The following is a 16,754-nucleotide window of genomic DNA, read 5'->3' as shown; positions in this document are numbered from 1 at the left end:
CAGGTTTATTACTAAGGTGTTTTTTTTTTTGATGCACTTTTAAAGGGAATTTTTTTTTTTACTTGCCTTTTCCGATATTTCTTTGTTAGTATAAAGAAATGCAACAGATTTCTGTATGTTAATCTTGCATCCTGCTACCTTGCTGAGTTAGTTTATCAGTTCTAGTGGTTTTTGTGTGAGTCTTTAGAGTTTTCTATATCTAGTATCATGTCATCTGCACCAATGCTCTGTTGAATAGAAGTGGTGAGAGTGGGCATCCTTGTCTTGTTCCAGATTTTAGCAGGAAGTCTTTCAGCTTTTCACCATTGAGTATTATGTTGGCTGTGGTTTTGTCATAAATAGCTTTTATGATGTTGAGATATGTTCCCTCTGTAGTTTTTATCATGAATGGATGTTGAATTTTATCAAATGTTTTTTCTGCACCTATTGAGATGATCATGTGTTTTTTTTTTGTCTTTTGGTGATGTAGTGTATCACATTGATTGATTTTCATATGTTGAACCATCCTTGTGATCCTGGGATGAATCCAACTTGATCACGTGGTTTCAGTTTGCTAATATTTTGTTGAGCATATTAACAGTTTATATATAATTCCGAGGTTTACAGGATGGATATCTGTGCTCCTCGGTTTATAGAGTAAAAGAGGACCTAAAGTAAAGCCCTGAAGAACCTCAAGTTTCATGGGTGGAACAAAGGAAAAAGATCTGGCATAAAAGACTTTGAATGAATTTTATGCTTGGTGTAAAACCAGGTGAATGTGGTGTTAAACAGAAACCAAAGGAAGAGAGGGGTTTTAGAAGAGGGAGTAGTCAGTAGTGGCAAATACCCCTCAGGGGTCAAGTGTGATAAAGAATGAGAAGTGTCCATTGGATGGATTTATTAATTAGGTCCCCAGGGCTTTGGAGAAGCAGTATAGGGGCAATGGTGAGAGTGGAAGCCAAATTGCAGTGGATTGAGGCATTAGTGGATATAAAGAAGTGAAGTCACAAAGTGTAGACAGTGTTTTAAAGTAGTTTAATTATGAAGGAAAAGAGGTAGGATGGTGGCTGGAGTGGGGAGGTATGGGCAAGACTTGAATATGTTTAAATACTGATGAGGCAATCGGTAGAGGAAGTGGAGGGAAAGTTCTTGAGAAAGTGGTGGGTTGGGTATGAGATCCAGAGTACAGGCAGAAGGATGGTGTTAGGAGAGTAGACATTGTAAGTGGAAGGAAGAAAAAACGAATGAGTGTTGAAACAGTACGTTTGTAGGTTTAGTGAGAAGAAGTTGGAGGACTTCCCATATATTTTCTATTTCTCTTAAGTAGGGTGTGCATTTATTTTACATCTTGAATCTTAGGATGGTGGTTAAAAATTATGAATGCCTCGTCAATACTGGAGATTATAATTTGGATTTATGTCTGTGTTGTATATGTATTGATCCTGAGTATTCTGTTCAGTTTATATGATGATAATAAAAATTTATAGAGGAGTTATTCTTTTTTTTTTTTTCTTAAAACGTTTAATCAGATCCAGTTCCAGGTTCTATATGACAACAACACCCACCCTCTTGGTTTTCTCTCTCTCTCTTTTTTTTTTTTTTTTTGGCCACACCGCGCGGCATGCAGGATCTTAGTTCCCCAACCAGGGATTGAACCTGTGTCCCCTGCAGTGGAAGCACAAAGTCTTAACTACTGGACCGCCAGGGAAGCCCCTAGGGAAGAGTTCTTCTAAATCAAGTTTCTGATTTGGTACTCCGAGTTATGGCCTTAGCTTTCATGATTGAGTTTTTATGTTTTTAAACTATGACAGGGCCTAAGAGACTCTGACTAGTAAATCAGTATCTTGTGCTTACTTAATAATTTTATTCATTTACTGATGGCATCTGTGTTCAAAATTATTTTTATTTGAACTTTTCAAGTGGTTAATTATATTTAGACTTGTTCCCAAGGTTTATGTTAAATGAATTTTTATACACTAAACTTCCAATAAGTGTAACTAATTGAACAGACCATTTAAACTGTGAGTAGAAGTGGGTAGAAGTTAACCCAACATTACTTTCATAGATATTTTATAAATTAAAATATGAATATATGGAAATTGGTGGTTTCCCTTCACTTGTAACAAGTTTGGATTAAAGAAGTTAATGACTGTATAAACAGTGATTTTTAAATTGACATGCAATTCACATACTGTAAAATTCATCCCTCTAAAGCATGCAATTCAATGGTTTTAATATATTCACAAGGTTGTGCAGCCATCACTGTGTAAGTGATAATTTAATGCAAGGTAATCCAGAGAATGTGGATTTGGGATAGCTATCTCAATTTATTAACTTAATTTTTGGAAGGTATAGTAGATCTCTCTTGTCATTGAGCCAATGTTTCTGTGGAGTTTAGATGGAGAGTAAATAACAGAATGTCATTTAAAAAAAAAATGTCACCAGTATCAATTAAGCTTTGTTTTCTTGTGATCCTCTTCATTATAAAAATATTTTACCCTTAAAAAAATATATATATAAAACCCCCAATTTACATATTTCCTCCTTAGAACTATATTTTTCCCTTGCCACTAAGCTACTCTGAGACTAGATCTTGATGGAAGATAGGAAGTGGTTCTTTATTAGAATACCAGATTTAAAAACTTTCTTGCCCTCAGCTGTTACTGGTGATCATTGCTGAAGTTGCCACCACTGGTTCAACTGTCTTTTGCTAGTCTTTAATCAAAGATTGTGATCATATTTCATACCTTGCTATAGTTAGTGTTTATTTATTATTCACTGGTATTTTCAGTGTTTCGAAATGAAACTTTGACAATGCAGTCTCACCATTTTAATTCTTCCCATGTATTTTTTGTTTCCTTTACAGTACTCTGTGCAAAAAACTTGGTGAAAAAGGATTTTTTCCGTAAGTAAATTAACTTTAAATCTTGTATGTTGTGTGTAGATTCTTTGGAAAGCACTTTCAGAATTGTCTGGTTTAGGGATTTCTCTATTCAGAAATATACTCAGTGTTGTTTTATGAATTCTTTGATTCAGAGGCTTTTGGCATCACATGTTTTAAAGACGATTTTGTGCTCCTTAGCCCCTTTCCCTTTATCCACTGCCCCCCCCATATTTGTGTGAAACGTGTGTGTATATGCAGACGAATGTAATGTATATTGAAGGTGTGCATACTACTAGATTTCTAGAAAAGGTTTGAGATTATTTCGTAAGCACTTTTTCCCGTAACATTTTATAGGAAATTTTACCCATGCATTCAGGAGTCATTGGAAGGAAGAGAAGTCATTTAGCCTGCTTGGAATTTCCAGAGTATAGGAAAGAAATCTCTGCCACATTTGATCGTAGAATCTCTTATGTCTCAGACTCCAAAACAGACATTTAGTTCACATATTTGCAGTCTCTTTGCCAATGTGTTGTGAAAATTTTTGTGGCTTTATTTAGGATTAAGTTTTGCGAGGGAAGATTGGGAAGTACCACTCACATGTGTGTGTTTACCCTATAATATTATACTTCACATTTGCTTTAAATTATTATGTAAAAATGATATCATTTTTGGACTTCCCTGGTGGCTAAGTGGTTAAGAATCTGCTTGCCAATGTGGGGGTCTCGGGTTTGATCCCTGGCCTGGGAAGATCCCACATGCAGTGGAGCAACTAAGCCCATGTGCCACAACTACTGAGCCTGTGCTCTAGAGCCCCTACAAGCCACAGCTACTGAGCCAGCGCGCCACAGCTACTGAAGCCCATGCGCCTAGAGTCCATGCTCCGCAACAAGAGAAGCCATCACAATGAGAAGCTGGTGCACCGCAACAAAGAGTAGACCCTGGGCTTCCCTGGTGGTGCAGTGGGTGAGAGTCCGCCTGCCGATGCAGGGGACGCGGGTTCGTGCCCCGGTCCGGGAAGATCCCACATGCCGCAGAGTGGCTGGGCCCGTGAGCCATGGCCGCTGAGCCTGCGTGTCTGGAGCCTGAGCTCCGCAACGGGAGAGGCCACAACAGTGAGAGGCCCGCGTACCGCAAAAAAAAAAAAAAAAAAAAAAGACAGAGTAGACCCTGCTCGCTGCAACTAGAGAAAGCCCGCGTGCAGCAACGAAGACCCAAAACAGCCATAAATAAATAAATACATTAAAAAAGATATGATTTTCAGTAAAACAAAAAAAAAAGAGTCCAAGCCAGCAAAATTTTTTTTGAATTTTATTTTTTTATTCAGCAGGTTCTTATTAGTTATCTGTTTTATACATATTAGTGTATATATGTCAATCCCAATCTCCCAGTTCATCACACCACCACCACCCCGCCCCGCCAGTTTCCCCCCTTGGTGTCCATACGTTTTAAGCCAGCAAAATTTGATAAGTAAAATTATTTGAAGTTAGAAATAGAGAAGTTCATTAGATTTTTAGATTCAGGTCCTATCAGCCAGCAAAAACTGGCTATGTATGCTGTCTAATTTAATATCTGACTTAGTTAATTTTCAAGTGTTTGATTAAAAGAAGTAATAAGCTCTTGATATATTTTTAAACCATACTTAATTCATTCCACTTGAAATTTTATTACTTAGTCTTCCTAGAGTAGAACCTGAATTAAAGTTTATAAAATAGCATAAACTATGTAATTGAAAAATTATGCTTATATGGGAAAGCAATTAAATAGGATAGTCCGGGACATAATTAAGCAGTTTTCAGTTTATGTACCATGTGCCTTCTACCCCATAGCATGCCGCAGGAGGAGAGGCCAGTGTGGCCTCTCTCCTTGCTGCCACCAATTAATGTTATTTTCACAGGCTGTTGCTGAACTACCCACCTCATCCCTGTTGCTAATAACCTAATAGCCAATGTGTACTCCTTTTACCCTCCTTAAGGTTGATCCAAGGTAGGATTTATCCTAGTGGGACTGCAAAGTGGCCAATGGGATTGGATAGGCAGGTGACAAGGAGAAGAGGGAGGGAAGTGAGTAGTGCACACTCTTAGAGCTTCTTCTATACTCCCCAAGACAACTGGTCTGGTTTTAAAGACAAACTCTTCAGTTTTGTCTCCTAGCCTTCCTTCCCAAATTCTTTTCCTTCACCTAGAGTCCCAAGACACACCTTCTCCAATAAAATATCAGATATCCTTGTTTCAGTTTTCCTAGGAAATCTAGAGGAATCTTACTCTAATTCTCTGTAAGCCCCTGAGAGCCGATTATTATCAGTTTTATGATCTTTATCTGTCCTTAAGTTGTACGTGAAAAAAAGGAAAGAAGGAAATCTTCCCCTTTTTTTTGTTGTAAGCAGTAAAAATTGATAAAAATTCTTGAGTTGTGAGCTTGCTTCAGGGATAAGAAAACTAGGGGAAATTGTGTGATTATCTTTAAAACTCAGAATGGAAAAAGCACTTGATGACCCTGGAAAGGAAAACAGGAAAGCCAATCCTGAGGCTTTCAGAAGGGACTCAGCCAAGGATGGAATATCCCGCAGGTTCACAGTGGCGGAGGTCCTCCTGCTGTGATAGATTTATATTTATTTTTAATCTGTTTATAAGTTGAGGGTTGCCCACATTAATTTCAGAGAAAGAGTTAAATAATAGTTCCTAAATCCCTTAATCAAATTTGAGTGAGAGTGTGCGTTTATTGATCAGAATGCAGTTATTGATACTGTAATATAGCTGTTTTTGCTTGTAAATCAGTTTAAATCGTGTTGAATGGGAAATGTAAATTTTAATACGAAGCATGACTATAGGCTGACTATATATGTGTGTATATATAAATATATTTAACTATAGAAAAAAATGCAGTGTCATGTGTTGTCTTTTGGAATTTGTATACTTTGAGATAATACTATTTATTCCAGGGTATCTATCTTTGCTGAGAAAAGTTTTGCTAACGCATTTTTTGGAACTATTTTCAAACTTACTGGCTTTTAAAAACAAGTACAGTACATCCCCCTTCCCCCAAAATTTTGGCAGGAAGAATTTCAGACACATAGCAACATATAAGGAATTTTACAGTGAATACCTATCATCTAGATTCTGCCATTAACTTTATCACCTATCTATCCATTTATCCATTATCTGTGTTTTTAAAAGAATGTTTTTATTAGTATCAAATTCTTTCCGTTTTTTATGCAACGTTTAAGTAAAAACTTTGTGTGTAAGGTACTTTGTTAAGGTTTGTATAGGGGCCAAATTGAAGTCAGTGAGCTGCAACATGGTTGGTTGAATGTATTTTTTCTTCCCCAATCAAAAATAAAGCTTTATTTTCTCTGGTAAGTAACTCTTAAGTTGAAATTTTTGTTTCATTATTTGCAGCTCATTAAGTGCATTAGTGTAGTGAGGAAGTTCCTGAGCTTTAGCTATTTTATATGACTCAGAAATGATGGGGAGAATTGAGAAATTTTAAAAAATACAGAAAATACTTTAGCCACTTCATATTTACCGCTAGAGGTCTCACTAACTTCTGAAAACTTGATATCTTTGACTGCACTGGAAGAACTTGGCTCTCAAGTTAAATTCTTGTAGAATAATATAATCAGGTAAGTTGAAACCTAGGTATTTTTTTTGTTAGGGAATAGAGCTTGTATTTTGTATTATTTAACAGAAGGGAAACATAGGAGGATGGGACTTAGACTTTCATACTTAAATAAGGATCTGGAAGCCACACCTAGTGACTTCTGTGTGGAAAATGTTGTTTTTCTCAGCCCTAATTCTTTAACTAGTTAAGCACCATCTAAAGGGAATGCTAGAAATGTGATTTTTGTTTGTTTTTGCTTGCAGACATACATTTATCTGTTTATTTGTTTAGATGGTAGAATCAAAAGAACAAGATAAAATGGATTCCTCCCAGGAGAAAAATACTTAATGTTATTGAAGGTAGAGGGGAAGGTATTCTTCCATTAGACACATCTACAAATGGTTAGGTATTATTGAAATACTAATATGAATAGTGCTAAACTTAGTTAAACAATATAGTTAAATAGATTGCTACGCTAACTTGCCAGGTTTTTTCTTAAATACTTAATACTCTTAAATATTAGTCTTTTCTTACTTATTTGAAGTTGACAGATCACAGAATCATAGAATTGGGAAACTGGCTAGGTGATTTCTATCTGGCCTTAAATCTTGGCAGATTAGTATCTTGACTTAAAAAAATTAGCATAGATATATCAAGGTACAAAATTTCTGCAATTATCAACACTTAACAACATTTCATTTTAGTGTCTTCAGCTGTCCCTAGGAAATTTACAGTATCTCAGTATGTCTCACATCTAAACTGTTGTTGTGGTCTCCAATATTTTATTTAGTTCCACCTTCGTCCCCTGACTTTTAAAATTCTACTCATCCTACCGTTCTTCATCCTAGTGTATGAAGCTTACAACAGCTTCTCTGTACCTTTAATCTTTCCTTCTCTGAATACCACTAGTAGACAAATATGACAGTGTATTTACAGCCATGCTCAAGCGTCTAAAGTGGCTCCCTGTTCTCTACCTCAGTCATTCCAAGCCTTTATTTTCTGACTTTTAAGCCTCTCTTACTGGATCCGTCTTATCTCTCCAACAGTATTTACTTTTACACCTTAGCACAAATGCTTTGATTAAACCCCTCAAAGTCCTTCAAATATTGTTATACCCTCCTTGGAACGCCTCCTGTTTGTCCTTTAAAGCCCAGATGAGTCCCATCCCCTCAAAAAGGTGGGGGGGAGGGTAGGGGGGTGGGAGGCGGGGCAGAAGAAAGCCTTTTTCTATTGTTCACACTCAACTTGTTCTCCTGCTTTTCTGAGCTCTTGTACTCACTGTTGAACTACATAGTAAATGAGAGGTGTGATACAGCATAGTGGTTAAGTGCATGAAATCAAGAACCAGACTGTGTGTGCATGGGTTTAGATTCTAAACTTTAGACCCTGCCTCTGCCACTTACTACTGGGTGACCTCAGGCTAGTTAATTAACCCCTTTGTGCCTCAGTTTCCTCATCACTAAAATGGAATAGTAGTATTTACCCCATGGGGTAATTTTGAAGATTAAGAGATCTAACATATGTAAAGCATTTAGAATAGTGCCTGACATAGTATTATAAGTGCTTTCTTTATAATCAGTATGGTCAAAAACTTGTTTATTCTCAGGAGTTTTTTTTGGTTTTTTGTTTTTAATGTATGGTGTTTCAATTTTCCCAATTAGATAGTATTCTCTTTTAAGGCAGGGTATTAAATTTTTTGTTTCAGTTTCTCATCACTCATGATAGTTAATCATTAAAACTTTTTGGCTAATTTGATATCTCTGTAGCCTGTGTTACTGTGTGAAAACTTTAATAAGTTCTTTCCTTTAAATGAGCTACTAAGGGAGACCGTGGGAAATCTCTAAGAGAGCCAGGGATGTTTTAAGCATTCACCTTTCTGGGGTTAAAGGGCTGGTAAAGATCTATGATAACTTATACATTATAAAGTAATCTCTAGACTTTGGTAGTTTAAGCTGAGCGTGTTTTGAGATAGGAGCAAGAAAAAATGTAGTTTTTGATATTTAATGTAGAGTTAACTTTAATCTTAGTTTTAAAATGGACCACTTTTCATTTATAGCTTATCGTTAAACTTTTTATGAAGAATGGAATAATCTTTTGTAGCAAATATTAATCTTTAATTAATCTTCCATGTCAAAATATTCTTTAATTAAAAAAGAACCCTCCCTTTTTTCCCCACAGGGCTTCCTGATCCATTTGCTAAGGTGGTGGTTGATGGATCTGGGCAGTGCCATTCTACAGATACTGTGAAGAATACACTTGATCCAAAATGGAATCAGCATTATGACCTGTAGGTTTAAACAATTTATTTGAAATGAAACATGGAATCACTGTTATTTGATATAGTCTTTGAAAAGAATCACTGAATATGATCTGCATTTGATCTGTGGTGTAATTTGGTCCTCACAGAGGGATGCAAAACCTAGTGTGAAAGTACTTTGGCTTATTGATAGCTGGTTTTGGAAGGTGAGCTATGCTTAATAAGCCCATGAAGAACAAAATGGATACACAGTATAGAGCAACCCCCCCACACACCTTTTTTTCAATCAAATAAAGGTATTAATTCACTTTAGGTCAGTTATAAGTATAAATCAGAAATCATAATTGGAGTACACTCATAGGCATTCTTTTTGTTTCTTATATGGATGGTTTCTTCTACATTTTATTTTAATCATAGTAGCATATGTACTGTTTTTACAAAAGCAGATGATACTGTAGGTCTTTTAATGGGAAAATGCAGTTAACTGTCCCATTCTTACTCCTGATTCCAATTCTCAGGGTAACTGTTTTCAATACCTTTGGCTGTTTGTTCTAGAATTTTCTTCTGCTTCTAGATATCATGCTTATTTATAGCATTTAATATAAATATATATTTATTTCGTGTTAGGTATTATTTTTACATTTTCTACCATAGAAAATGATTTAGCTTTTTACAGCTGCTATCTCTCATCCCATTCCTACAACATCCACATGACCCTTTCCTTCTCCCAGTCCTCCTGTATAGTTATTTGAACCTTTTCGGTTACATCATTGTTCTGTGTTTATGCTATTATGATCATGTAAATATTCATAACTGAGTCACGTGGTGTGCAGTGATTACATTTTCTTTCTTGACAACTTCTGTTTTTATGAAATTAATGACTGTCTAACTTTGCCATTTGTTTAGTTTTCCATCTCATTAAGAAATTCACAAACTCTCTTACAGTACTGAACGTCTCCTCTGCTTATTTATGTTCACCACATGAAATAGTCTGTTGGCTTTGTTTTCTTCTTGGAGATAGCCCTCCTAGAGCTTCTATGCTTTACTTCAGTCTGGACTGGTAGTTCTCTAAGACCTTCTGCACAGTTGTCCTGGAACTTGCCTTTATCATTATGTTGGGAATTTCGTTTCTCTCTTCTAAGTCCAACTACTTCTTTTTTTTCTGTTTACTTCCCTGTTTTTTTTTTTTTTTTTAAGATGTTGGGGATAGGAGTTTATTAATTATTTATTTTTGCTGTGTTGGGTCTTCGTTTCTGTGCGAGGGCTTTCTCTAGTTGTGGCAAGCGGGGGCCACTCTTCATCGCGGTACGCGGGCCTCTCACTATTGCGGCCTCTCTTGTTGTGGAGCACAGGCTCCAGACCTGCAGGCTCAGTAGTTGTGGCTCACGGGCCTAGTTGCTCCGTGGCATGTGGGATCTTCCCAGACCAGGGCTCGAACCCGTGTCCTCTGCATTAGCAGGCAGATTCTCAACCACTGCACCACCAGAGAAGCCCCTACTTCCCTGTTTTGGTGAAGTATGTCTTCCATTGTTATCTTGAGGAAGAGTACAAAGATGGGGAAAATTTCTTTGAGATTATGTCTGAAGATATATTTTGTCTTCTTACTTGGTTGATAGTTTGTCTGAGTATAGACTTCTAGGTGAGACATCACTTTCCCTTCAAATTTTGAATACATTACTCCACTATCTTCTAGGTCTAGATCAGCACTGCTGAATAGAAATACAATGTGAGCCACAAATGGGAGCTTATCTGTAATTTTAAATTTTCTAGTAGCCACATTAAAAAAAGTAAAAAACAGATGAAATTAAACTTAATATATGTTTTATTTATCTAAAATATCTTCATTTCAACATGATATCAAAATAAAATAATCGAGTTGTTTGTTTTTTGTTTATTTTATACAAAGTCTTTGAGGGACTTCCCTGGCGGTTCAGTGGTTAAGGCTCCGCGCTTCCACTTCAGGGGCACAGGTTCAATCCCTTGTCGGGGAACTATCTCGCATGCTGCGTGGTGCGGCCTTTAAAAAAAAAACCCAAAAAACAACGAAGTCTTTGAACTGAGGAGTTTGTTTTGCATTAACAGAGTGCCTCAGTTTGGGCTAGTTATATTTCAGGTACTCAGTAACCACATGTGCCTTGTGACTACCATTTTGGACATCGCAAGTTTAGAGTATTGCTGATGGCATCCTGATTTTGGTCCTTTATGATTGTTGTTTTCCACTGGAAGATTTCAGGGTATGCTGTTTTTGCCTGATGTTAAATTTTTTAATGATGGACTTGGTATATCTGAAATATAGTACTAGATACTGTGACTTTAATCTGGATACTTAAACTCCTTAGTTATGAGAAACTTTTCTATTTATTTAATCATCTATAGATGATTTCCTCTTCTCCGTTGTATTTCTTTCTCTCTTTTACTTTTTCGAGAACTCCTGTTATTTGGATGTTATCCCTCCTGAATTGATCATCATTTAGTTGTCCTATCTTTTTTCTCTCATATTTTATCTTAGTTAAAAAAAAAAGTTATAATAAAAAATTTTTGTTCTAGTAAAAAATTAAAAACTACCATGAAATATTTGGGCTGTTTTCCCAACTTTGTTTTCTAGCATTCCTATTTATTGTAATTTCTGCTCTCAAATTTTAAATTTCCAATATCATTTTGCTTTCTGACTGTTCCTTTTTCATAACTTACTCTTATTCCTAGACGCAATGTCTTCTCTGATGAGAGAAGTATTATAATTGTAGTGTTTTTCTGTTGTATTGCCTCTCTTTTCTCAGATTTCCTTTTTTTTCTGTTAGTTTGGTTTGGATTTCTGTCTTTTTATATTTAAGGGGAGGCACTTAAATGTTGATTGGAAACTCTCTACCCATGGGTAGAGCTGATCAGCTTGGTAGGGTAATCAGGAGTAACTGTGACATTTTCTGCACAGAATTCTCCCTCTCCTTCCTGGGGGCTGTATTCCTGGATGCTTGTGTTCATGGATCTGAACGGCATAGGGATGCTAGGGGGTCTCTCCATTCACTAGATTAACCTCTTCTTAATACCCTGTTTTTATTACAGAATTTCACCTCCTCCCTCAGCTGTGCCTAGTGTCCCTGAGTGCTGCCACGTTTTGAGGATGAATTAGGTTGGGGAAAGGATTCAGGAGGTCTTTCCATTCCATTTATTTATTTTATTTTTTTATTTTTTAAATTGAGGTGTAGTTGATTTACACTTTCCATTCCTTTTAAATACTTTGACTTATCATTCTGTTTCAGCCTCATCATCACCATCGGAGTATATTGGGCTTACAGTTTGGGAATATTTCGGGGCTTGGTGGCAGTAATAATCTTGTTTCAGGGAGTCTATTGCTCCTTGCAGGCTTAGGTTTCAGTTTTCTACAGGTTGCTAATTCAGTTATCATATGCTCTTTAAACTTCTCCCGTTTTGTGAACATCTCCCAGGTTATAAACATGTTAAATGTCCTGATATCCTGACTTTCCAAGTGTTTAGCCTTTTAAGCTTCACAGTCATTCTATTTCATGCTTCATCAATATCAGCTTTTCTTCCAAATGTTCCACTTGTCTTTACCTACTATCTATGTAGCTAAGCTTTTGAGTTCTTAATCAGATTCTTTCTTTTCTTATTTTGGCCATGCTGCGCAGCTTGCGGGATGTTAGTTCCCTGACCAGGGATCGAACCCGTGCCCCCTGCAGTGGCAGCAGAGTCCTAACCACTGGACCACCAGGGAATTCCCTTGATCAGATTATTTAAAGCCATTTCTTTTAGCTTCAATCAGATCTAAATTCAGCCAGGGACCCAGCTATAACAGTGAACAAGACATAGTCCTCCAAGCTTACAGCCACGTGGTATATAAAGACAAGAAATAGGAAAGTATAAACAGTGTGATGAGAATCTGTATAGCGTGCTGTGGAAATACATAGAACTTCTTGACACAGATTTAGGAGCTGGGGAGAGCTTCCTAGAAAAAGTGGCATTTAGGCTTATACCTTAAATAGGAGTTAACTTGAGGATGGAGAAGGTGGGAAGGCTCTAAGCAAAAGCTGTCTGTGTGAAGACCCAGAGGTGAAAGACAACGTGATTCTGAAAACAGTTCAGAGAGGCAGCATTGGTAAGTTCACATGTAAGGTAAGGGGAGTGTGGTAAAAGACAAGCAGTGAGAGGCAAGCAGGAGCCAGCTCATGAAGGTCCTTGAAAGCCTATTAATAAGTTTGAATACTCTCTTAAAAGCAGTAGGGAGCAATGAAAGTGTTTTAAGTGGGGAAATGCTATTATCAGATTTATATCCAAGAGTGGACACTTTGGCTGTAATGTGAAGAATGGCTTAGAGGGAGCCAAGAGTGGCAAAGAAACTAGTTCCAAGATTATGAAGGAAGCTGTCAAATAGAAAATAACTTTATGTTAGAAAAGCGATAAAGTGAATGGAGAGATACAGGCATTGTAAGTATTTTTAATATGGCCTTCAAACTTAAAAAAATTTTTTTACTTGGGGGAAAAAAAGTGAAATTGTACTAAACCCTGTGCTTTGCTGGATTTGGCTCACAGGCTGTGGTTTTCCTGTGGACCCCCTCCTTAGAGTCCTTGCTTTTCTAGCTTTGCTGCTGCTACAGTCTTTCTCAACACAGCAGCTAGAATGATCCTGTCAAAACGTATATCAAATCTGGTTACTCTCCTGTTCCACATCCTCTATTGGCTTCCTGTCTTACTTAGAGTAAAAGTCAGAGTTCATACTATGGCTGACAAGGCCCTTTATGATTTGTCCCTTGTGTTGGTTAGATATAATAGACTGATATAATAGACAACCCCACATTTTCAGTGGTTTAGTACAACAGAAGTATATTTTGTATATAAGGTCCATTTGGCAGGGAAGCAAGACACTGTCACACAGTCATTCAAGGATACAGGCTGACAGAAGCTCCCTTGTCTTCAGTGTATGTTCCCAAGGTGTCTCTGGGCTTTGACATCCAGCCTCCCAAAAGGACGCTTAAGCCATTGGTGGGTGGGCTGCTCTAAGGCCTCAGGGAACCAGTATTTTAGCATACCTGTATATCAGGCTTATCAGTTGGGAAACTGATTTAGTGTGATTTTTTTTTTTAAATGTTTGGTTTGGGGCAATTTAGCTGGTTAATACTTGATTCTGATTCTAGAATTTTTACATATCATGCAGGTACATACTTGCCAAGTTAAGTCTATTTAGGTCTATTTGAAAATTGATACATGCATACTGAATGTTATTTTAGTCCAGATTTTTTCATTTGCAAGCAACAGAAGTGAAATTCAAATTGGCTTAATTTTTGAAAAGTATTAGCTTGCATAATTAAACATATACACACTACTATATATAAAATAATCAACAAGGACCTACTGTGTAGCATAGGGAACTCAACTCAGTATTCTATAATAACCTATATGGGAAAAGAATCTGAAAAAGAATAGATATATGTATATGTATAACTGAATCACTTTGTGTACACCTGAAACTAACACAACATTGTAAATCAACTATACTCCAATATAAAATAAACATTAAATTTAAAAAAAAGTATTAGCTTGCATAATTAAAAGTCTAGAAGGGTAGGCATGCTTTAACACAGCTGGATCCAGGGCCTCAAGTGTGCCTTTCACGTTACTCATTTAAAAGTTTTAGGGCTTCCCTGGTGGCGCAGTGGTTAAGAATCCGCCTGCCAATGCAGGGGACACGGGTTTGAGCCCTGGTCCGGGAAGATCCCACATGCCGCGGAGCAACTAAGCCCGTGCACCACAACTACTGAGCCTGCACTCTAGAGCCCACGAGCCACAACTGCTGAAGCCCGCGCGCCTAGAGCCCATGCTCCACAACAAGAGAAGCCACCACAATGAGAAGCCTGTGCCCCGCAACAAAGAGTAGCCCCCACTCACTGCAACTAGAGAAAGCCCGTGTGCAGAAGCGAAGACCCAGTGTAGCCAAAAATTAAATAAATGAATAAATAAATTTATTTTAAAAAAGTTTTAGTCCTTACTTAAGTGGTCTAGGCTTTTTTATATACCAGGTGAATTTGTCTGATATTACTGCTTTATTGAATGACAGTTTAAGGTCAAGGTTGCTGGACCAAAAATTTGACCTCTTAGAGTCATTGAAATTTAGGGTTCTACTGATATAATTATGTTATTTTATTATATTTTCGCATGGGATGACACCATGTTAACAATTGGCTGTGGTAGAGCTTCTCCATACTTACAGGTATATGCACAGACAAGTAATAGTAACGCTTTCCCCTGCTCTGCTTGTCTGCAGGCAGTGAAGTGAAATCTGCAAGAGTCCTGCTCGCTCAAGGCCTGCATACAGGAGAGAAGCAGGGGAAAAGCGTTACAATCAGCTTTTGTTCTACAGCATTTTAAAACATAACAGGTATGTCAGATTTTTGGTCTGTCAGCCTTGACAATGCCTCTTGAAAATGAACTGAGTATTCGCTGAGGTACTAGGTCATGTCATTGAAGTGTATTTAAAATGTGACTGTGATAAAAGTTTTTCTAAGATTTTTGTTTTTGGAAAGAAATAATCATAAACTTCCATAGGGTTATTTGATACTAGCCACTAAAATAGTTTTTTTTTTTTTTACTAACAAAAATTGTTACTCAGTCTGAGAGTGGCAGGTATGATAAAGAATATATTAAAAATTCTTTTTAGATTTTACTTTAGAATTAAAAAAACAATTCAGTCCTGTGGATAGACTGAATTCAAACATATTTTGCGTTATCTAGCCATACTCAAACATTTGTGACTTTAGACTACAAAAACAAAAAAATTTTATACTAACTACTCATAATTGCCAAGTTACTCATGCAGTCATTTTGTTTTATATAGGTATATTGGAAAGTCTGATTCAGTTACGATCAGTGTATGGAATCACAAGAAGATCCATAAAAAACAAGGTGCTGGATTTCTTGGTTGTGTTCGTCTTCTTTCCAATGCCATCAACCGCCTCAAAGACACTGGTTGTGAGTAGATACTAGTGCTTTTAAAAATTTAAATATACATATTTAAATATATATACGTATGTGTATTTTTTGATGGGGGAGGCAGGGGTCTAAAAACTTAATTTCCTGTGTGTGTTTGAAACATTGGTAAAAATTTCTGGTCTAAATTTACTTTGTTGACTTTTTAAAAAGAATGAAACATTTTAAATATGTGGAACCTAGAAATGAATCAGAGCTGATACTTAGTATCCAGTGAATGTATAAGTGCTAAGAAATGACTGATATCCAGAAGAATAAAAAGAGGGAATTCCCTGGCGGTCCAGTGGTTTAGGAGTCTGTGCTCTCACTGCCTCGGGCCCGGGTTCAATTCCTGGTCAGGGAACTAAGATTCCACAAGCCATGCAGTGTGATGCGGCCAAAAAAAAAAAAAAAGTAAAAAGGTGTCAAAGTATTAAATGTCTTTTTTATTACTTAGCACTCATCTCTGGTTTAGGTGGATTTGTGAGATAAAGGGAGTTTTATTTAGGTCATTGGAGTGTTTAATGTAACAGTTAAAGGGGAATTATTAGTGAATAAAAATGACATATAAAACTGCTCTGAAAAATTAAAAGTTATAAAGGTAAGACATTATTTTGAGTGTAAGACAGCTGTATTAACTGCTTAACTGTAGCTTAATTTTTCACCAAACTGGTCATTTACAAGATTAGACCAAGATCAAGACATTAGAAGCAATTTCTATATTGGGTTGACAAGTTGACTTGTTAGTGTATGTGTAATTCATGTAACCAGATGACAGAGCATCTTTTTGGGGGTATTTCCATTGGGACATAGATGGAAATATCTTTTTCAACAGAAAATTTTTTTCTTTTTCTACAGAATTCTTTTTTATATAATATAAAAAATATTGCTAGCTGTTGTCATGGGATTGTAGTCCAGATGCCTACAAAAAGCAAAAATTCACGTGGACTCCAGCTAAGGAAATTAATAAATAAAAATAGTTTGAATTTAGCTTTGAATGTTAGATATATAATATTAAGAGATGATCCCTTTTAATGTAGTATGATAGCACAACCCAGTTAT

General features: G+C 36.6%; 1 protein-coding gene across 1 annotated transcript in view; it reads left to right on the top strand.

Annotated features, from left to right (window-relative positions):
• Positions 1 to 466: 466 nt before the first annotated feature.
• Positions 467 to 16,754, top strand: part of SMURF2 (SMAD specific E3 ubiquitin protein ligase 2) — a 52,232-nt gene continuing 35,944 nt past the window's right edge. The window contains exons 1-3 of the mRNA XM_029213362.1: positions 467 to 2,884; positions 8,639 to 8,747; positions 15,562 to 15,695. Of these exons, the coding sequence (XP_029069195.1) occupies positions 2,794 to 2,884; positions 8,639 to 8,747; positions 15,562 to 15,695 (334 nt within the window). The 5' untranslated portion in view covers positions 467 to 2,793. The remainder of the gene's footprint in view (positions 2,885 to 8,638; positions 8,748 to 15,561; positions 15,696 to 16,754) is intronic.

The sequence above is a fragment of the Monodon monoceros genome, unplaced genomic scaffold (genome assembly GCF_005190385.1).
Source record: "Monodon monoceros isolate NGI ecotype Baffin Bay Population unplaced genomic scaffold, NGI_Narwhal_1 Super_Scaffold_9, whole genome shotgun sequence".
NCBI classification, from domain to species: Eukaryota; Metazoa; Chordata; class Mammalia; order Artiodactyla; family Monodontidae; genus Monodon; species Monodon monoceros.
Note: the sequence above shows the minus strand (reverse complement) of the source record. Positions and strands in the feature narration are given on the sequence as shown.